At 42.7% G+C, this 21,254-nt stretch overlaps 2 protein-coding genes and 1 long non-coding RNA gene across 5 annotated transcripts in view; 2 read left to right on the top strand and 1 right to left on the bottom strand.

Annotated features, from left to right (window-relative positions):
- Positions 1-10,626, top strand: part of TTLL13 (tubulin tyrosine ligase like 13) — a 15,821-nt gene extending 5,195 nt beyond the window's left edge. The window contains exons 5-16 of one of the 2 annotated variants that reach the window (XM_020965315.2): positions 432-562; positions 986-1,142; positions 1,319-1,462; positions 1,970-2,055; positions 2,391-2,622; positions 3,190-3,374; positions 3,957-4,142; positions 6,642-6,825; positions 7,508-7,687; positions 8,783-9,104; positions 9,814-10,069; positions 10,284-10,626. In XM_020965315.2, coding sequence (XP_020820974.1) covers positions 432-562; positions 986-1,142; positions 1,319-1,462; positions 1,970-2,055; positions 2,391-2,622; positions 3,190-3,374; positions 3,957-4,142; positions 6,642-6,825; positions 7,508-7,687; positions 8,783-9,104; positions 9,814-10,069; positions 10,284-10,287 — 2,067 coding nt within the window. In that variant the 3' untranslated portion in view covers positions 10,288-10,626. Of the gene's footprint in view, positions 1-431; positions 563-985; positions 1,143-1,318; positions 1,463-1,969; positions 2,056-2,390; positions 2,623-3,189; positions 3,375-3,956; positions 4,143-6,641; positions 6,826-7,507; positions 7,688-8,782; positions 9,105-9,813 lie in introns of both variants that reach the window. The other variant, XM_020965325.2, reaches the window with a different exon arrangement.
- The window catches only part of LOC110193540 (uncharacterized), a 12,430-nt gene extending 1,631 nt beyond the window's left edge, over positions 1-10,799 (bottom strand). Inside the window, exons 1-2 of the long non-coding RNA XR_002320483.2 lie at positions 10,711-10,799; positions 1,035-1,120 (exon numbers count right to left, since the gene is read on the bottom strand). This is a non-coding gene — a long non-coding RNA (uncharacterized LOC110193540). The remainder of the gene's footprint in view (positions 1-1,034; positions 1,121-10,710) is intronic.
- Positions 10,083-21,165, top strand: NGRN (neugrin, neurite outgrowth associated). 2 transcript variants are annotated; one of them, XM_020965395.2, is made up of 4 exons: positions 10,083-11,184; positions 15,103-15,213; positions 15,618-15,712; positions 18,930-21,165. In XM_020965395.2, the coding sequence occupies exons 1-4, from the start codon at positions 11,000-11,002 to the stop codon at positions 18,944-18,946; spliced, it is 408 nt and encodes a 135-aa protein (XP_020821054.1). In that variant the 5' UTR covers positions 10,083-10,999; the 3' UTR covers positions 18,947-21,165. The 2 variants fall into 2 exon arrangements, with proteins under 2 accessions (XP_020821054.1, XP_020821050.1); XM_020965391.2 differs by lacking the exon at positions 18,930-21,165 and having other exon boundaries at positions 10,092-11,184; positions 15,618-18,377.
- The last annotated feature ends 89 nt before the right edge of the window (positions 21,166-21,254 follow it).

Here is a 21,254-nt window from a genome sequence, read left to right as displayed (position 1 = left end):
ATCCCTTTAGCTGTAGTTGTTATTTTCTTTTCCTCTTTTGTTTCCTTTTGAATTCCTAAGAACCCTTGCTTACTTTGTGTTCTAACCATATACCAGTTATACTGGAAGAACCAACCCCTTTTAGAGCCAACATGTTGGAAGGGACCTAGAGGGACGAGGGTTATGAATGTAAAGGGACTGTAACGAATCTATTTCCCTTCACCTTACATTCCCTAGCCTTGTCGTATGTCCTGGGCAGCATGGGTGGTTCTTCTTTCTAGTGTCTGAGACACCTACTATAAAGTACACCTCTCTTGCAGCACTGCTACCTTCCCTGTGTTCTCTGTATCTCTCCTCTCTCCATTTTCCTTTACTGCTTCTGCTAATGTTTAAATCTCAGGAGCTAACACCCACTTTGCTTAGAGGAACCTGGCTGGCCCTGTCTTTTTTAGAAAATCAACCACTTTCCAGGAATGACAGAAATCTGTCGCAAAGATCTTCTGGCCCGAAATCTCAATCGTATGCACAAGCTCTATCCCTCTGAGTATAATATCTTCCCCCGGACCTGGTGCCTTCCTGCAGAGTGAGTAAAATTTGGCCTAATGTTGACATAGACTAATAGCAGAATGTATTCTCTGTGCCCCTTTCAGACTCATATTGTTATGTTAGAATGGCACACAGAGATAAAAATTAGGAGAGGAATTCAGCTGGCCAGAGAAAAACTGAGCTGAGAATGGGTGTTCTAAGAGAGTCACACAGTGGGACAGCTAGGTGGGACAGTGGATAGAGCACCGGCCCTAAAGTCAGGAGGACCTGAGTTCAAATCCAGCCTCAGACCAAACACTTGACACTTACTAGCTGTGTGACCCTGGGCAAGTCACTTAACCCCAACTACCTAACAACAACAACAACAAAAAGAGTCACACAGTGAATAACAGGAAATGACTCAAAGGATCCTGTGGGTGAGCAGTGACCATGATACCTAGAAGCTTTCTGTGCCACACAGCTACGGGGACTTTCAGAATCATGGACGTCAGCGAAAAACTCATACTTACATCTGTAAGCCAGACAGTGGCTGCCAGGGACGGGGCATCTTCATCACTCGGAATCCTCGGGAGATCAAACCAGGAGAGCATATGATCTGTCAGCAGTACATATGCAAGGTGAGTTTGATTTAGAACCCAGACCACTGACCTCTCATTACCTGTTAGTACCATTTTTTTCTTCACACAAAACTGAATCTGATTGCATCTTCCTAGAATTGTGGGGGAGGGGACTGGTTTCAGCACCCTTTTGCCCTCCACTTTCTTCAGTTTTACTTCTACTGCTTGCTTCTCAGCCCTTCCTTATTGATGGCTTCAAGTTTGATATGAGAATCTATGTCCTGATCACATCCTGTGACCCGCTTCGTGTCTTCATCTATGAAGAAGGCTTAGCCCGCTTTGCTACTATGCCTTACATGGAACCCAGCATCAGCAATCTGGTAGGATGACCTAAAAGGCAGCCCTGAAGTAGAAGTAGGCACACATCAGTGCTCTCGTGTTTCTCCCTCCCCTTGTCAACAAGTTTTTACTTGGAGAAACTTGGAAAAAAATAATTTTCAATTTCTCCCTGTTTACAAGAAAGGATGCCAGAGGGAGATACTCATAATTTGATTTGACAACTTTTCCTGAGAGTAGTATGGGGAAATATCATAGCTGAGAAGAAGAATAATAGTTTGGGGTGAGATGGAACTATTAAAGATAAGTTTAGCAGAATTTAATGCCTTTCTTCCCAGTAGACGGCACTAGTGGAAGGGGAACCACAGAGCCTAAGTGAAAGGGTGGCAGGATCCTTTGGTGAATTTTTAAAGTTATTTGGAAACCCATGGAATATGAATAAGGGTCACAGGCAGAAACTTCTGGGGAGGGGTGGAATAAAGGAGTGCAAAATGGAATTAGGAATATACTTCCTTATATAGCCCAAGAACGTAGAACTGGTTTCTTTACAGGATGATGTCTGCATGCATCTGACCAACTATGCCATCAACAAACATAATGAGAATTTTGTCCGAGATGAGACCACAGGCAGCAAGAGGTACTTCCCCTTTTATCTCCCCCAACTTCTATTATTCTCCCACCCCAGCCCAGCTCAGCCCTGCACAGACACTGTGAAAGTCTCAGTAACCCAAGTAAACGAGTGGTCTCTTTGGAGGCTGGTTTCTCTGGAACACTCAGGAATAGTCTCTCCTACCTCAGGCTCTCTGGAGCCTTTCCCTGCGTATGGCCCATGAATCCTATCTTTGTATCCAACTCAGAAATCATACCCAGATTCCAATCCTCACTCTTAAGAATGATTTCCTTTGAAACCAGAAGGGTATGGGCTTAGTGTTAAGAGAGCTTCCTGAGTCCTCTGAGTACTGGGCCTCACAGGAAGCTGTCAACACTCAATACCTGGCTGAGGGACCACAACTACGAGCCAAAAGAACTGTGGGGGGACATCGAGGACATCATCATCAAGACCATAATCTCTGCTCATTCCGTCCTTCGACACAACTATCGAACCTGCTTTCCACAATATTTGGGTAGTGGCACTTGTGCCTGCTTTGAGATCCTTGGCTTTGATATCTTACTGGACCACAAGCTGAAGCCCTGGCTACTAGAGGTAAGGACAGTCCCCAGGATGTTGAAAAACCAAGATCAAGGGAAGAGTTGATAACTCTGTCCCTGTAAAGCAGTGGGCCACTGGTGTAAGATTTAGGCATGGAGTTAAATGGTTGAGAAGGAAGTGAAGGAAGCTTATCTACATATACATATATTCACCTGTCTGTCTGTCTATCCGTCTATTTATATTGACAAGCTATTGTACGTAGAAAGGAGGAGCTTATGTCTGTGTGGAGTCAAAACTTATCTGGCCCTAACCCCATGCAAATGCTCCTCTTGCCCACCATGTGAAGCCAGATTTGGGATCTTGATTGGTTTATAACATGAGCCTTCCTTTAGTAGGCACAATTTCTTTGCTTTGCCCTTCCTAATTTGTGAAATTTATAGGGACCTTTGTCACAAACTGGTTGTTGCTGATTAAAACCACATTTCTAGTCTGTTCATCCTTAGCCACTGAAAGGGATACCTGTGTAATGACCTATCTGTTATCCCTAGCTTGTCAGCCACAAATGATCCCTAGCGTCTGGGGGGACATAGGCAGGGGATGAGTAATGACTCTTCCTGATAGGTCAATCACTCTCCGAGCTTCACCACAGACTCATGCCTTGACCGGGAAGTGAAAGATGCACTTCTTGGTGATGCCATGAACCTTATCAACCTGCGAGGCTGTGACAAGAAGAAGGTGCTAGAAGAGGATAAGCGGAGAGTTAAGGAGAGACTTTTCCAGTGTCCTCAGCAACCACGAGAGTCCCGGTATTCTGAAGTTTTATGTATGCAGTTACTTGTGTCTGTTAAATCATGTATTTGCCTACCCCATTGGGTTCTTTCAAGAGGGAAAGCTCCTAGCAGGCAGGGACTAGGTCTGGTGTCCATCTTTTCTATAAGTTGGCACAACACTTAATTTCTGATGATAAAGATTGGTAACATAGAAAATGAAGCCATGAATGATGCTGCTGCCCTGAAACATAAAAGCAGCAGAGCATGTTTCCTCTAGTTATGTCCCCCGTATTGGAAAAACAAAAGACAGGACAAAACAAAACAAAACAGATAAGCCGTTGAACGCTAAGTAGATTGGCATTGCCACAATTAGTAAGTCCAGCAATACCAAGTTATGGATGAATTTATAACCTTACAACTAGGGTTGGGCCACAGAAGAGTTTTCTGTCAGGAGGCACATTGGATTTGGTTGACTTAAGTTATCCTTGAGGTGGTTCTGGACTAAGGTTTCAAACTGGCAGGTAGGAAGGTAGGGAGACATGGCTTTTCAGGCTTACACCCTGAATTAAACACTCATGCACACGCACGCTTTCCCTAAACTAAGCATGATTCCCACAGGCGAGAACAGATGGAATCATCAAATGCAGCAATGCTGGACCAGGAGAGGTATGAGAACTCCCACCTAGGCGGTTACCGGCGTATCTACCCTGGGCCAGACACTGAGAAATATGCACCTTTCTTCAAGCACAATGGCTCCCTTTTCCAGGAGACTGCTGCCTCTAAAGCAAGGGAAGAATGTGCCAGGTACATTGCCCAACTTAAAAAACCTGCTTTCATCTTAAACTTTTTCTTTTCTCCTTCCATCTTCTGTTACTCACTGAGACCTCATTCCCTCCTGATGACACATCCTCCCTGGTCACCATTTCCAATACCAGTTGTACTTTCACACATACGCTTCCCTTCCTCCAGCCCCTGTCCCCATCTCCCTCCAAATCTGGTCATGCTTAGAGAATCGGAATACTCCTTGCTCTCCTCATTGCTACTTTCAATCTTCCTCTATCACAGTCATTCAACAGCTTCTCCTACTTTTGAGGTTCATTCAATCCATAATTTATCATACAATAAAGGTTCTGGTAGCTGTTATCTACCAACCTCCTAAGAAGTTCTCTTCCTTTCTTCAGTGAGTTTGGTGCCTGGCTCCACAGTCTTTCTCTCACCTCAAAACTCTTTTTTTTTTTGGCTAGGCAATGGGGTTAAGTGACTTGCCCAGGGTCACCTCAAAACTCTTGCCCTCCTCCTAGGGGATTTATACATATTACCCTCAAACACCCTCATTTCCCATGACCTGCTTCTCCACTCCAGCTATACACAGAGACAGTCCTACCTTTGATCTTGCCGTCACCCACGAGTGTTCACTTCCATGTTCAGGAACTCTGAAAGAGCTTTATCCAAACATCATCATTTATCAGTCTGTCTTTGCTTCATGAAGTCTTTCAACCCCTAACCCTATTCTTTGTCCTCAGTAAGACCTCTAATCCCTCCACCCCTCAGTTCTTTCCCAGGCCACTGGCTACACACTCCTCCTAAGTCCCTTGTTCCCCTTATCCTGTCACATTAATCAAGCTTTGCCAAGCCCCAACTTGGGATTACTTGCCATCATCCACTGCCTTTGCTCCTATTTGTGTGCTGCCAAGTAGAGCTAGAGAAAATCAAGAAAGTGATGACTACTACAAATTTGTGTTACATATTCTCAACTGGGCTCTCACTCTGCAGCAAGGTAATCCTTTCACACTTCCATAATTGATTCATCGGGCTGGTAGGTGGTACAGTAGATAGAGTTCTGGGTCTAGAGTCAGGAAGACTCATCTTCCTGAGTTCTAATCTGGCCCCAGATACTTAATTACTAGCTATATGACTCTGGGCAATTCACTTAACCCTGTTTGCCTCAATTTCTCATCTGTAAAATGAGCTGGAGAAAAAAATGGCAGACCACTGCAGTATCTTTGCCAAGAAAACCCCAGATGGAGTCACTCAGAATTGGACACAACTGAAATGACTGAACAACATATATTCTCTTGCTTGGTGATCTCGTTAGCTCCCATCAGTTTAATTATGATCCCTTTGCAAATGATTCTTTAATCTCTTAGCCAACCCTAATCTCCAGTTTTGCATTTCCAACTGCCTTTTTGAACTTCTCAAATTGGCTATCTTATAGGCATGTCAAACTCAACATGTCCGAAACAGAACTTATCATCCTTTCCCCAAAATTCTCTCTTCTAATACTTCCCTGTCCCCAGGCTTGTAACCTTAGTGTCACCTTCAACTTGTCATTCTCACTTACTCCATATATTCAGTCCTATTGCTAAGTCTTATTGTTTCTACTTTTGTAGCATGTGTCATATTTACATGTGTCCTCTTCTCTGAGGTAGCCACAACCCACACCTTACCCTGGACTATCCTCCACTTAGCTGCCAAAGTGACCCTCTTAAAGCACAGGTCTCAGTATCCTATTGAATAAACTTCAGTGGCTCCCTGTTAACATCAGAATCAAATGTAAAGCCTTCTGTTTGGTTGTTAAAAACCATTCACAAACCTGATTTCTTCTTCCCTTTCTAGGCTTCTTAGAGTTTACTTCCCTCCATGAGTTCTTGCTTATACACAACACTCCATCTTTTGACTCAATGTCTTTTTTACTGGTTGTCCTTCATGACTAGAATGTTCTTCCTTCTTGTCCCTACCCCCGGCTTCCCTCAAGATTCAGCTCAAAACGAGGAGCCTTCTTCAAGAGGGATCCTTTTGTAATTCTTTCCTTCACCCTCACCCCTCCACGAGCTTTCCCTCTGAGATCACCTCCCGTTTTCCAACTATGTAGGTCATAGTAATTTATGTGTTGTATCCCCCATTAGGATGTGAGCTCCTTGAGAGCAGGGATTTTTTTGCCTTTTTTTGTATCCTCAGAGCTTAGCATAATATTTGAAATAGTAAGTTCTTATTAAATGCTTGTTGACTTGACTAATGACTTGATCACACTTCCTAATCACATTAGTATGAAGGAAGAACATTCAAGCTTTTGGGACTTAACCTCTATCCACTGGTTATGTGAGGAAGCCAGACGCTTAAGGAAAGGGGGAAGAATACAGGTGTTCCTTCTTTCAAGTTCTAATTCCTCATTCAAATATAGGTTGTGTTAGCAAGGTTCCCACTGGCTTTTTTTTTCTTTTATCAATTTTGGGAATCCTAGTTTAGAATCTCTATACACATATTCCTCTACTTCCTGTACCTGAGCCTGCTCTGTCTTGCCAGGCAGCAACTGGAGGAGATCCGCCTGAAGCAGGAACAGCTGGAGGCCACAGGCAACAAGAAAAGGAAAGAAAATAAGGATGTCAATCAGGGCGAATCAGCAGGAGAGAAGAACAGGTCCAGGGTAGGACCCAAGGGCCTGCCTGCTCGTTTGAACTACATAAGGTCCAGGAACCAAGAAAAGCAGGTGTCATTGGCTTAAACTAAATCACAGAATCATTTATTCTGAGATCTGGAAGGGGCTTGAAAAGTCGTATAGTCAAAATTCCTCATTTTACAGATGAGGAAACTGAGGGTTAGGAAGGTAAAATGATTTGCTCAAATATTACAACAAATAAGTAGCAGAGATGGACAAGAACCCAGGTCTCAGGACTTCCCTTGGCCTGTTCTTTCCACTATACCAGGCTCCCTTTTCAGTAGTGAAATCAGGAACACAGGAAAATTGTGGGATATTCTAGAGGAAATATATGTTGTCCTATATAAAATAATTTTTAAACTTCTAATTTAATCAGTAAGTTAAGCCTGACCTTCTAGAAAGGAGATTTTGTTCAGGTATAGGAAAGCAATGAAAGAGGAGGGATATTTAAATCTGAAAGGATAAACCTTATATAAATGTCCATTATCAAGGGGAAATTTGGGGTTGTACGAGTAGCATGGTATTTGTCACTTAGTACAGAAAACAGATGAATGGTCAGCCAAGGAACAAGGAGGGATGATACAAGGTTGGGGCGGGGGGGGTAGGAAGAATGATGAATACCATTGGGGTGAGAAGTACAGGGAAATAACCATGCACTACGCAGGACCCATTAATAGTAACATCTTTTGCTGACAGTTTGGGACCTTCCATTTATCACTTGTGTTTTCTGTAGCTTCCAGCAGTACAGGTGGACACCATGCAGCCTCAAGAAATTGTGGAGGAGGAAGAGCTGGAGCGGATGAAGTCCCTTCTCCAAAGGGAGAATCTTATTCGTAGTCTGGGTATTGTAGATCAGCTTACCCGTATGCTGCACCCTCCTCCACGATCCCAGAACAAACTCCCTACAAATCGGGTGAGAGCCCTTTCACAGTCTTATATAACATGGGGAAAAGGCGGTGTAAAATGTGTTAAGGGATAATGTTAGTTGGCTAATTCAGAATGATGCCTGACACAGTTGTTACATAAAACCAACAGTGAAAAGTTGGGGAAGCAACAGAGGCTGGGGTCTGGGTGGGGGGAGGGGTTGGACTCCTAGACTGCATCTGATCCCAAAATCCTTTGCTCTTTGACACTTGGATACAGTCAGGGAGCAGCAACTAGTATGTACTGTCCATGGCTCATGAGCTAGCTGGTCAGGATAATATACTCTCTTTTGTGTTTGAAGAGGTGTGGGGTATTGCTCCAACCTGCCACACTGAAATCAAAGCCAAAGCCTTAAATACTTAAGTCCCCTGCTGGCTTCTGAATGGCTCTTTTTCCAGAACTGCCAGGGCTTAGAATTAGGACTACTAAACAAAGTAGGCAACCACCTAAAATACAGTACGTCTTTGGGCCAAGGGTAAGGAAGTGCAACAAAGGATATATTTAACATTGTTTTTAAATAAATACATATATTTATAATGGCAGAAAAGTATGCTCTTCATGGCATGTTGATATTTTGTAATTAAGTCGAATGATTTTATAGCATTAGTGTCAAAACTCAAATTGAGATACGGCTGCATAGCGACTTAGAAAACCACAAATTAACATCGCCTGTGTTGTGCTATATTTTTATTTATTTTGTTAAACGTTTCCCAATTACATTTAATCTGGTTAGGCCACACTAGGGAACTGTAAGTTTGACCACCTTTGATTTACAGTACAACTTCAAATCTTCTGAAGAACACAATTTTCAAATGCAGGAAATTATAATTTTCAATCCTTGCCTAGGGCACACAAATGCCTTATCTTGATTCCGTTAGGGACCTGATATAAAGAGAAGTGGGTGGGTAAAAAGCAAAAAAACCCCAAAACTTTGTTGGACCTGCCCGAGTAGGCTACTTTTGTCAAAATCAAAAGGAAAAGTTGGTTGGATAGTGGTTCTTCTAGAAGGAACAGTTTTGGCCACCCATTTCTCCCCAAATGTCCCCCTTCCCAACAAAGATATAAGGCATTGCTCTTCTTCTAGGCTAGATTTCACCAGGACGGACTTGGCAACCGAGATGTACAGTCTGTGAATCTCATCCCTTTGTCCCTTCTAAGAGAAGGGTCTGTCCCAGAATTGGGCCCTAACTTCATACAACCAGTCCGGACTCACACACTCATTCCCAACATCCTGGGTCCACTGTCAAACATGAGAACAACCATCCCCCACCCTTCCCAGTGCCAGCTGCAGCCCAAGAACCTCAACTGGTTAGGTACCTCTTCTACAGGCAGTGGCTCCTGCTCACTCACAATGAAGAAGTCAGGCAGGCGCTATTTTTCCAGTGCTCGAGGCAAGCATGATAGCCGTAAGTACCTAAATATCTCACCTGAGAAATTTCCAATAAAGGGCTCTTTGCAGCCCTTTCCAAATGCTGGATTTAGTCACACTCCCACTTATCTAAGACATTCTGATTTTCCCACCCTTGCAAGGTTGTAATCATCTTTTCTCAACTAATTTAGCCTCTCCCACTGAGTCAAGTTCTATTAAGCACTCTGGGATAAATTCTTTCTGGCCCATACCTCAGCTAAAACTACAAAGAACATCCCATAGAGCATTAACAAGACTGTGGGAATGGGAAGTCCTTAGGCACTATGGAAGTTGGTTTACAAATAAATAAGCACTAAGCAGTGGGAAGGGCTCTTGAGGAAAAATTTCTTAGAAACCAAAGTAGCCTGCTGCTTTTAAAAGTGAAATGAAAAGGCCTAGATGAGTCTACAGGAATGTGAATTATACCTTGGGGTGAGGAAGGAGTTTTCTCACTCATCACAAGGAAAAAGCAAAATTATTTGGGAAACTAACTCCATGCTCCTAGCAGTCAGGAGAGTTTCGATGATGGATAACAGAGAACATATGGGTGCTGTAAATGGTAGGATTTCTTTCTAAATGCTATTTGGGTACCATATTCCCAATTTTGATAAAGTGGTCCAGGGCTGGGGAAAGAATGATCAGATAAAGTGACGTGGGCTCTGAGCAGGGTTCTAGCAGATCCTCAGGGCCCCGTGTTTTTATTTTAGAGAGCCAAACGAACCGAAGGCTAGAATCCATGAACCGGGCATTGGCAGGATCAGTGCCACCCTCCCTAACCCCAAGGCAGGGCTACCTTCTGCACCCTGAGAGAGAGGCAAGTGACTCGTGGGCTAGCTGCACCTTGCCCTCTATGATGGAATCCTGGCACAGAGCGACGACCCGCGAGCTGACACTGTGTCCTGCCTCGGCACCCCTTCTCCAGCACTCCAGTGCACTGGGTCTCCTCAACATCGGCCACCACAGGTAAGAGGAGCTCGCCCACCTCGAGGGGGTTGGCGGGGTTACTTAACCATCAGGATGTCATTTAATAACAGCGCCGAAGGAAAAATGGACGAGGTCTTGAGGATGCCCCAAACCCCTGGGTTCCAGGGAGGGCAGTGGGCGCGGCAGGCCGAAGAAAAACGGTCGGGGCAGTACTAGGGCGAGCCTCCAGGCTCATGCCCCCTCTGTCTCCCAGGTGATGGACCTGAGCCCAGGGCCGGAAGAATGAACCTACTTACTGGTCCCTGGAAATCAGAGAGCAGAGAGGTACCATCTGGGCCGAAAAGAGAGCAGACTACTCCCTGGGTCCGACCTCGGTCCCGAGCCCAGCGCGTCGCAACGCAGAGCCGAGCCCGGAGCCCAGGGAGGGCGTGGGGCTGCCGGTGCTCAGGAGGACGTCGGCGTGGTGCGGTGTGACGTGAGGCCCGGGGTGCGTGCGCCGGGGGAGGGGCGCGCCGCCTCCCCTCAACGCGGCTGGGGCCAAGACTGAGCTCTTCGCAACTGCATCAGTCTTTTTATTAAAGTTTTATAGAGTTTCCCTCCCCGCCTCTGATTCGCCCCGGCGTCTCGTGTTTCAGGGGCTGGACTAGGGGACCCTAGTCCCTGAGCTCAAGCCCCCTCACCTGTCACTCGAAACTGGGCTGTGAACCACACGACGGAGCCCCAGCTTCTCTCCTCGACATCCCGGAGACACTAGCGTTGCGCCCCTCGGCCCCCCTCTGCCGGTGGCGGTGGTCCCGAAGCCCGGGACGTCCCCGACCCCTTCCCGCGGTGCTGGTGGCATACGAGGCGGCCTTCCGGTGGGCTCGGTATTGAGCCGGCCGCTTCCGCTTCCTGTCCTGTCTGAGCAGCCGTGGGTGACGCAGGTCCGATTCCTTCTACTCCTCCGCCCGGCCTGACCGTGGCGGCGTCATGGCCGCTGCTTCTAACTTCTTGGCGGCCTCGAGGCTCCGCGCCGCCGCCGCGTGGTCTCGGCGCGTGGTGCGCGGTATGGCGGGACCGCCCGGGACCGGCTCGACGCTGGGACCTGGCTTAGGGGACGAGCACGACCTGGATTCGGACTGGGAGCCGGAGCGGGGACTGCAAGCGTTGGAGAGGTACCGAAGTCGCGGCTGTGACCATTCCCCGTCTGGGTCCCGTCCTCCCGAGAGCCCGGAGGTCCCGCGACCGGGTCTGGCTTCTCTTGCACTGTGGGCCAGCCACGCCCTCCTTCCTCGTGGCGAGCGACGTGTTCGGAGCAGCCTGGTAGCTGGAGGCAGGGTAGCGGAGGGAGGAGCAGGAGGCGAGGCCTTGGCCCCGGGGAAAGATGAAGACCCAGGGACTCAGAATCTGCCCGGCGGTGGCCTCCTCCCATGAGCTGAAATCTGGTTCTCTCCCGAGGGAGGCGTTGCATGCCTTTCACCCTTCTCCAGTGGAGGACTTTCAACCCGCTCCTTGTCTTTCTTTGCTGCTTCTATGTCTACAAGTATTAGTCTACCTGGCTCTTTATTTTTCCTTCTGTTTATCCTTGATGCTGTGAACCTTCACCACCATTTTCTGCAATACTCATTGAGGACTTCAATATTCATGTTGATGACTCCTCTGTTTAATACAGTTTATTACAATTTCACTTTCAATGCACACTAGCATGGTGGCACCTTAGACTTTGCCACCCTTTGGAATCATACCACCTTCAAAATGTAGAACTTTGAAATTCTCCTTTTTGATCCAATTTCATTACCCTGAGCCACTCCTCTTTTCTTACTCCTTAAACCTGTTGTTTGCTTTTGGGTTACCTCTAGCCCTTTACCTATCCCTATTCTCTCAGTTCATCTCATCTACTTTGGCTTCATTTTATGGCTCTAGGGAGCCTTCACCCCATTGTCTAACACTTTAATATTTTATGTTATCATCCTTAGAAGCCTTTGTCTCCCTGACTTTAAGCTAGTATGAACCTACAATTCTTCGTTAATGTTTCCAGGCTAATTACAAAATTAAACTGATTTTAGTCACCACAGATTTATGGTACTTAATCTTAGCTGCAGTTCAACAATTAAGCTCTTCTATCAGCTTCCCTGTCTCATTGTCATTGACTTTTTCAAACTTTTCTTTTTCCTTAAATTGTACTCCCACCTCCCATGCTTAACATGAGTGACAGTTTTCTACTTCATTGAAAAAATTGAAGTCATCTGTTGTTGGCTCTGTCAGGTGCCTGCCTTCATTCCTCATAACTTGTCAGCATTACCACTCTGTTGTTCCTTTTGGTCACAGAGTAATTGTTGTCTCTATTCCTCATTAAGACTTGATTCCTTCATCACCTTCCTTGATTCTATTTTTTCCTGTACTTTTCCCAGAACTTTGTGCCAGCAACCATTCCCTTTTGTATCACCTTCATTCTTTCCTTTTCTACTGGCCCTTTCCCATCTACTTACAAGTAGCTACAACTTAAATGTTCAGTAATTAAACATTCTTGAATCCTTTAAAAAAAATTGTTGCTTTCCTTTGACCTTCCATCCTGTCTACTAGTAATCCCATTTTTCTCCTTTTCACTGATAAGTTTCTGGAAAAAGTTGTCTATTTCTACCTCTTCTTCACTATTCACTTTCTGCAAATACTTATAATCTCACTTCAGATCCTACAACAATCTATTGAAACTCCTCAAAGGTCAACAATGATTCTTCAAATCACAAAATCCAATGTATTTTTTTTTCGGTCCATACTATCCTTGACCTATCTACAGCATTTGACAGTGTTGACACATAGTTGGTAGTCTACTTTCCTGGTTTTCCTCCTACCTCTCTCTTCTTTTTCAATTTTCTTGGCTCCTCTAAAAGCTTTAATGTGGAAGTACCCCCAAGCAGCTATCCTTTGTTCTCTTACCTTTTCTCTCTACGTTTTCTCCCTGGGCAATCGTATACACTGTCATGGTTTCAATTAGTACCTGTACAAAGTTGACTTACATTATTATATATGATTCTAGCTAGTACTCTGAGCTCTAAACTCCTCCTATAGGGCAACCATGTTGATTCCCATGAATAATACAAACTGAGCATTTCTAAAACTGAATTTGTTTTTTCTCAAAAAATTTTTATCTCCTCCTGACTTGTTTTTGTGCTTGGCACCATCATGCACTCAGTTAAAATCCTTGGAAATCCTCTTGTCTCATGTCTCGTACCAAGTCAGTTACCAACTCCTGTCATTTCCATCTCATGAGCGTCTCTTGGATGTCTTTGTTTATTCTCCATGCTAACCTCTGTAGGAGAGGCTGTCTTTACTACCTTCTTGGACTATTACAGAAACCTCTTTAAAAATGTTTATTTTGATACTGCAGTCAGTATGCCTCCTCATCCAAAGAACTCTGTCATTTAACAAAGAAAAAGACTTTAGCAAAACACACTGATACAACTGTCTATGATCGTTCACGCAACATTCCATACCAGTAGCCTCCCACCTTTCTACTGAGAGGAAAAGTACTGAGACCAAAATGAATCAGTTTATTTAATCTGAATTCACATGTGTTTACTTTGCATCAGTTCATACAAATATTCCTATGTTATTCTGAATTCCTTGTTTATTTTCTCTTGGCATAATGGATGTAATAGAATCCATTCATGTACTACAATTTGTTTAGCCATTCCCCAAATGACTGGCTTTGTTTTCAGTTTTTTCTCTTATAAAAGTGCTTTTATGAACATTTTGGTATAAGAGCAATAGCTTTTTAAAAAATCTTCCAGTATCAGTTCTCCAGTTCATCTTCTATCACTGTCAAGATAATCTTATTTATAGATGAAGTCATGTCACTGTTCTGTTGAAAAATCTAAAATGACTTGTGAGTACCTCCTGAATAAAGTTCAGACTCTTTGCTTTGAATTCAAGGCCCTCTACAATGTGGTGCCACTTCTCCTTCCAGGCTTATCTTACAATGTGCCACTTGGTGGGTGGCATGCCTACTGTCCATCTCCCTGCCAGATTTATGCTTTCCTAACTCTTTCTTTGCTTACATTGTTTTCTTTCCCTAAAATGTCTTTCCTCTTCACCTATTGACTTTCTATCCCATGGAAAGAAGGTTTCACTTGTAATCAAAGGACTATGGTTCAAATATTATAATACATAATCTTGGGCAAGTCACTTACTCTCAGTTTCCCCAGCTGTAAGATGAGGTGGTTGGACTAGAGGCCTCTTTCAGCTATACAGATATGTTCCTTGAATTGTCCTATGAATCCCAATTCAAATGTCACTTCCTACATTAAGCCTTTCTCCTTCCTGTCACAGTTAACAAACTGTGCCTCATATAGCACTTTATTTTACAGTTCTTTAATGCATTAGCAAAATGGAAAGAGTTCCGGATTTAGAGTTAGAGGGACCTTGGTTTAAATCTTGGCTGTGTGACTATTATTACCTGTATGACCATAAGCAAATCACTTAAAAATCTCGGCGTGAGCTCCTTTATCTGTAAAATAAGGTTGAGCTAGATGGTCTAAGGTCCATTCCAGTGCTAAATATGATTCCATACTATGCTCTGAGCTCTTGGAGGCCAGATACTGTGTCTTACCTTAACTTTTTATCTTCTTAGTATCAACCACAATGTTGTGCATGCACTTAAAGGTTTGCTGAATGAATTTTTGCATAGGGAAGATGGCAAAGAAACATAAGTCACTGTCAGCATATAGTAGAATATGTGAAGTGCACAAAAGAGTCATCAAGGATGATGCTGAAGTTCAAATAAGAGAGATATTTCTGAGAGAAACCTGAGGAAAAAATTCCATGGGAAAAATGGCATTTGAGTTGGGTTTTGATGAATAGGTAGAAATTCTGTAGGCAGAAATAGGTAAAGAGGGTATTTCAGGTATAAGGAACAGGTTCAGCGAAGGAAAAGGTTTTCTTAGCATGTCTGGACAGCTGTGCAGTGACCTGAATGAGTCAGGTGAACAAACCTGAGGCATGAAGGGAGATGGACTGGGTGTTTACGGAGGCAGTGCACTGTTTTGAGGACATGTTGCTTAATTTGTCTTTTACCATCTGTTCTTCTCTTCCAGAGCTCTGCAACGAAGGAAGAAAGAAATTCGATTCCGGAAAATCTGCAGACAAATGGAAGCCTCGGGTGCCCCACAAAGGGTCCTGAGTAGGAATGCCATGGAGCAAATCCGGTAGGAAGAATTGTATTGTCTTTTGTAGACTCTGATGTCCTCAGGGTCAGAATCCTGATGAGAAACCTAAGGCCATGTGGGAATAGGGCATAGTTCTGGGAGACCATGGAGCTGAAGCCTTTTAGGGCTTAGGGCATATAGCTAGTTACTTTTCCAATGTTGTGACAGCTTGGTGGAGGAAGGCTTAAAATTGGGGTGTGTATGTCCTGAGGTTGTTTAGGTGGTACTATAGTCATAGAAGGATAGAGAAAGCCATTTCTCCCTCTTCACTGAGCCAGTTTGGTTGGGATTAGATATAAAGATCTTATTTTGTATTTTTAGAAGCCTTATTAATTCTTTCTTAACCATGAATTTTGCTGACATCAGTCTGCATTGCAGCTTAGTGTTTGATCCATTCTCTCTAGGTATTTACGCAAGGAATTCTCTGAGGACTGGTCAGTTCCCAGATTAGCTGAAGGCTTTGGAGTCAGCACTGATGTGATCAGAAGGGTTTTAAAGAGTAAGTTTGTTCCCACACCAAAGCAGGAAATAAAGCAAGATCAGAAGATCCTCAGTAAAGCTAGGAATATCCACCATCCACAGAAGCAGCTGGCTTTACAAGAGCAGCCACTACTGCCAACCTCTACAGGTCATCTAGTCTCAGGACCAATGTCAATATCAAGATGTGAGGCCCTGCCACACCTCTGTCATAAGGGCCAAAATTACAGTTCAGCTTTACAGGAGAAAGAGAGGAATCCTCAGGCTTGGAAAACTCCAAGAAGCCAGAAGGTTAGGGAAAAAGTACCTCAGAAATTGGGGAGGGAGAGGCACACCACTCTAGTTGCAGCCTTGGGTGATCATAGAGAAAAGCAGAGCATATCGTCTTCACCCAGGAAGCAGAAGCGACCAGAAGGGTCTCACACTGATGGGCTGCTAAGTAAAGAGGAAGAAGAAGTGGTGAAGGAACCAGAGACAGATGGCAAGGAGTTCAGCAGCAAAGTATTTCAGAAAGGGAGGGAGTTCTTTGATAGCAATGGAAACTTTCTTTATAGGATCTGAGTAGGAATTTGTCATATTTGTGAGAATGTCACCAAGCAGGAAGGAAGAACAGTGCTACACGTTTGTTGTTTTATTTGTACTTAAATATATTATTGTCCCAAATTGCTACATATTATTTAGTTGTCCTGGATTGGGAAGTGCTCTAATTCTTGGAATAAGAGAATTATCCATGAGATTCTGGACTTCAACATGCCAAAAATTGTAAGTCATGTATGGCAACTATGTGATAGAACAAAACTGTTGGTGCTTCTGCCTCTTGACCTTTTAATGTTAGACAGCTAGGTAGTACTATGGAGAGAGCACTGGACCTTGATTTTGGAAGACTTGAGTTCAGATTCATCTCAGACACAGCTGTCTTGTTGGGTTGTTGTGAGGATCAAATGAGATGATATTTGTAAAATGCTTTGCAAGCCCTAAAGTGTTGTTATTACTAACCAGTGATCCCTGGTAGAGTTATTACAAAATTAATAGTGAGTATCTATAGAACAAATGTGCATCTTCAATAGAAAATTCTCTGGACGACATTCATCTTTACTGAGGGGTCTTAAAGTGCAGGGACGTAGGGAACTTACCCTTTAAATGTTACAATAAAATCATTCATGTTGTGAGGGGTTGTCTTCTGGCTCAGTGAACAATTTTAAGGCTCTGTCTGTGGTCCTGAGATGTACAGTTAAGGAATAGTAGAAAGTTGCCTATTGGCTTGATTTTCTTTTGGCTTTATAATCAAAACAGCCTAGAACTTACTAGGAATTGGTTTCCTTGTGTGAAAAATAAAATGCTTCAGTACTTTAATGAATTAATTGTTTTGTATGAAAAATTAGAAGACATTTATTTAAAGAATTGGGATAATTTGTCAAAGTGTTGCTTGGAGTCATGAAAGTAGGTCCCTATACACTGGGGGGAGGTTAGAAGCAGGGCAGGAGAAGAAAAAAAGACAGAGGACAGAAAAGTTACCAGTTTCTTCTTAGGCATTTGAATGCAGGTGTTAGGGTTTCTCTCTTGGGCATTGCCACAGTGTGTCTATGGGATATACATAGATCTGTTGAAAGTAGTAAGAATCATTCCACATTTTCTGCAAGTCAACTTCGCTAGCAATAAAGCTGTGAAGATAAGTTAATGTGTTTTCTTTGGTTATAATTTGCCTATATTCTGTTTTTTGTGAAGTAGGACACTGAAGAGACTTAATGGGCCCCAGGGTAGAGGACTTTGAGGGGAAAAGAAGAGGTGAAGGTGATCTGAGAAGAAGTAATCCTGGTAGGGCAGAAGCTTCAGAACCATCAGTATAATTTCTTGTCTTATATTTCCTTTATCCCCCACAGCCCATAATCAATTATTGTTTATTGAATCTTTCAAAAAGACTTCATTCTACTGAATTAGGTTAACCTTTATATGAATACACACACGTAAAAGTAAAGTAAAAAGTAAAAGATTTAAATAAATACATAAAATATGTTATATATTTTAATATACATGTTTATATAATTTATAAATTACATAATTATTATATTTTTATGTTACATATAAAATGTATATAAAATGAAAAGTAAAAGATTTAAATAACAGTCCAAAACAATAATTCTGTAATCTCACATTTTAGAATTAAAGGTCATAAGATCATAAGATCATGAGATAATTTGGCCCAACCATATTCCTTTCAGGACCTATTCTTTTTTTTGGGGGGGGGAGACAATGGGGGTTAAGTGACTTGCCTGGGGTCACACAGCCAGTGTGAGGCCAGAATAGAACTCAGGTCTTCCTGAATCCAGGGCCAGTGCTCTATCCACTGTGCCACCTAGCTGCCCCCAACCATATTCCTTTCAGACAAAATGTTATTTTTAATTTTTAGAGGAGAAAATTAAGGCCCAGATTTAGTAGCAGTTCGGACTAGTGCCCAGATTTCCTGATTCCCCAGGCAGGGCTCCTTCTACTATATCATACTGCTTTCCTCTAAGGGAAAGATGGCTAGTTAATTGTTTAAAAATAGTTTTAAAAGTGAATGCTATTTCGGCATCAACAGTCTCAGTAAGATAGAAAAGTAAATAATGCTTATAGAAAATTGGCTGTGATGAAGGACTGCTTTGCTTTATGAGAAAATACTTAGTCAATAAACGTTTATTAAACACCTACTATGTGTCAGGCATTGTGCTTAAACTCTGGGAATAGAAAAAGGCAAAAGACAGTCCCTGCCCTCAGGGCATGTGCTGCCCACCTCACGCTATTAGGCTATTTAAATGAGAATTGTAGCATGGGTTCAGAGTGATAAGAGGAAGTTCCCACACAGATAGGGTTATAGTGTCAAGTCTGTTAGATGCCATCAGAATGTTGCATACTTAAGATTGTTGCAAATCAGTGTCCTGGCCTACCTGGCTCTGCCCCTTTTTCTAACACAGTGTAGGGAAGCTATCCAGCTTTTATGACCAAGATCAATTTCTAGGGTACAGGAATGGGACAGGAATTTGCTGACTGTACAGTAAAGGCAAAGGCACAAGGCTTATCCTTAGAGACTTGAGGGAACCTAAAAAATAAAACAAAATCATAGAATGGTAGAATTCAGCAGAGTGTAATTTCTTAGTCGGTAGGGATTGCTTTTTTTTTTTTTGTATTTAAGACCACAGCAGGGGTATATGGGTTGAAGGAGGACTAAGAGGGAGCCCTTTTTTTGTTTTTGTTTTTGCTAGGCAATGGGGTTAAGTGACTTGCCCAGGGTCACACAGCTAATAAGTGTTATGCATCTGAGGCCGGATTTGAACTCAGGTCCTCCTGAATCCAGGGCCGGTGCTCTATCCACTGCACCACCTAGCTGCCCCGAGGGAGCCCTTTTCAAGGCTGATTATCCACCTTTGCTATCCATCTGGCACTCAGCTCTCACCATTGGTTCCAAGAGGCTGTAGCATGCACAGGAGCGTCACCCAGGTAAACTGTCTCAGTAGACAGGTTGAGGATAACTGAAGGCCACAAACCTGTCAGTGAATTAGGGAGATGTCAACCCCAAGCATGTGAAGACTTCCCGTGGTGGAAAGGGTGGATGAGAACAATTTGTTCCAAGGGCCAGGAAGGCAGCTGAAGTAGGCACTGCAGAGCACTCAGAGCTCAGTCAGACATCAGAGAGGCCACCAACTGCATCCTGGGCCATCAACAATCGTCTTGACTTTTGGCTCGCCACTGGACTTAGATAACTCTGGAAGAGAGAGTGAGGCTGATGACTTTGTGCAACTTTGCCTCACTTAGACCCAATTCACATACAAGTGCAGACATTACCCTGTGATGTTATTGGTCCTCTTTGAAAATGAAGAACAAAGAACGTTGATCCCAGCATCTAACACAGTGCCTGTCATTAGGTGTGTCTACTTTTTAAAAATGCTTGAATGGAATTAGAAGGAAATTTAAAAATAATCTGCCTCACCTCCCTCATTTTACAGTTGTGGAATAGCCCAAGGAAAACAAATGACTTATCCTCCTAGTCCAATGCACTTTCTACTAAATAAGGATAAAATGAGATAACTTATACAAAGCATTTTACAAACCTTTGAACACTATAAATGCTAACTATAACAAATTAATGAGATATTTATTTTTATTAATAGTATTTTTGTCTGATATATGTGTGTATATACACACTCTTTCAAGACTATTATATTAGCATAATTTTGTTTATAAACCAACAAGGAAAATATGATCACCAAAATCACCATTTCTGTCTCTTGAAGTCTCTCAGCATTTCCTTAATCAATTCTGGATGTTAAAAAGACAAATGGATTTTGCTTGAGCTAAATCAGATATCAAGTAAGAGACAAGATGAGAGAGGAAGGTATGATGTTATGGTCTTTTTAAGCTTTTTCAAGGATTTACTTCTAGGTCAAGAAAATTCAATTTTAAGTTGTGCTTTAATGGATCCACAATCTCATCAACATTGGCACTCTTCACCAATGCAGATTGCAACCTATCCATGCCTTCTCATCCTGTACAAGTCTAATATATGTCTTTTCATAAAATCCTCCATAAAGGATCTATTCAGCATGCTAGAGGCCTTCTTCTAGGTCCAGGGTTCTTAACCTTGGGTCCATGAACTTAAAAAAATTGATAATAGCATTTTAATATAATTGTTTTCCTTTGTAAGCCTATGTGGTTTATCTTATGCGTTTAAAAATATCATTCTGAGATTCTCCACCAGACTGTTAAAGTGGTCTGTGATATTAGCTTTTTATCGTTTATGATTACCAGTGTAACATTATTGGTGTTTATCATCACCACATGATTGGCTTATTTCTGTTTCCAGTCAAACTTAAATATTTAATGAAGTCGTTTATGCCATTTCATTTCCCCAAGTCATCATTGGTAATAGGATACAGCCTACTTACATATGTCTTTCTAGTGTCTTTTGGGCTCAATAGTTTTGTCTTCAGAGATCTAGTGTTTCAAGATTTTCAGGCATATAGTATCACCACTGGTATTCAAAAGATGGGCTTTGGAATAAGGGAGCACCTTGTGATCCTCAAGTATTACATCATCTCCTAGATGTATTCCTACCTGATCTCTCTTTCCTATTTAATACCAGGCCCATTTCATTGTTCATCTGCATTGTTTGACAAAACACAAATATTGATCAGAGGTTCTTAACCATTTTGGGGTCATGGATCCCTTCTGGCAGTCAAGTGAAGCATGCAGACCTGTTCTTATGATAAGAACAGAATTGCATAAAATAATGATTGCAAAAGAAAATGATCATATTGAAATAGTTACCAGCATTTTTTTAAAAAGTTTACAGACCCCCTAATTAAGAACTCCTGTCCTAATATAATGTGAACAGTATGTATTCTTTATTCGCTTGTATTTTAAACATTTTTATTTCTCTATTTTGTTTTGACACAAAAGTTACTACCTAACAAAAAAAAATAAATAGTCCTGCTGTGAAAATTTTTCTTCATATGGCTCTTTTCTTGCTGTCATTAACCTCACTGGGTATAAACCCAATTGGGTAGGATCTCTTAATCAAAGAATCCACT

This window comes from Phascolarctos cinereus, unplaced genomic scaffold (assembly GCF_003287225.1).
Source record: "Phascolarctos cinereus isolate Bilbo 61053 unplaced genomic scaffold, phaCin_HiC Scaffold_3;HRSCAF=262, whole genome shotgun sequence".
Lineage (NCBI taxonomy): Eukaryota > Metazoa > Chordata > Mammalia > Diprotodontia > Phascolarctidae > Phascolarctos > Phascolarctos cinereus.
This window is presented reverse-complemented; position numbering and strand designations above follow the sequence as displayed.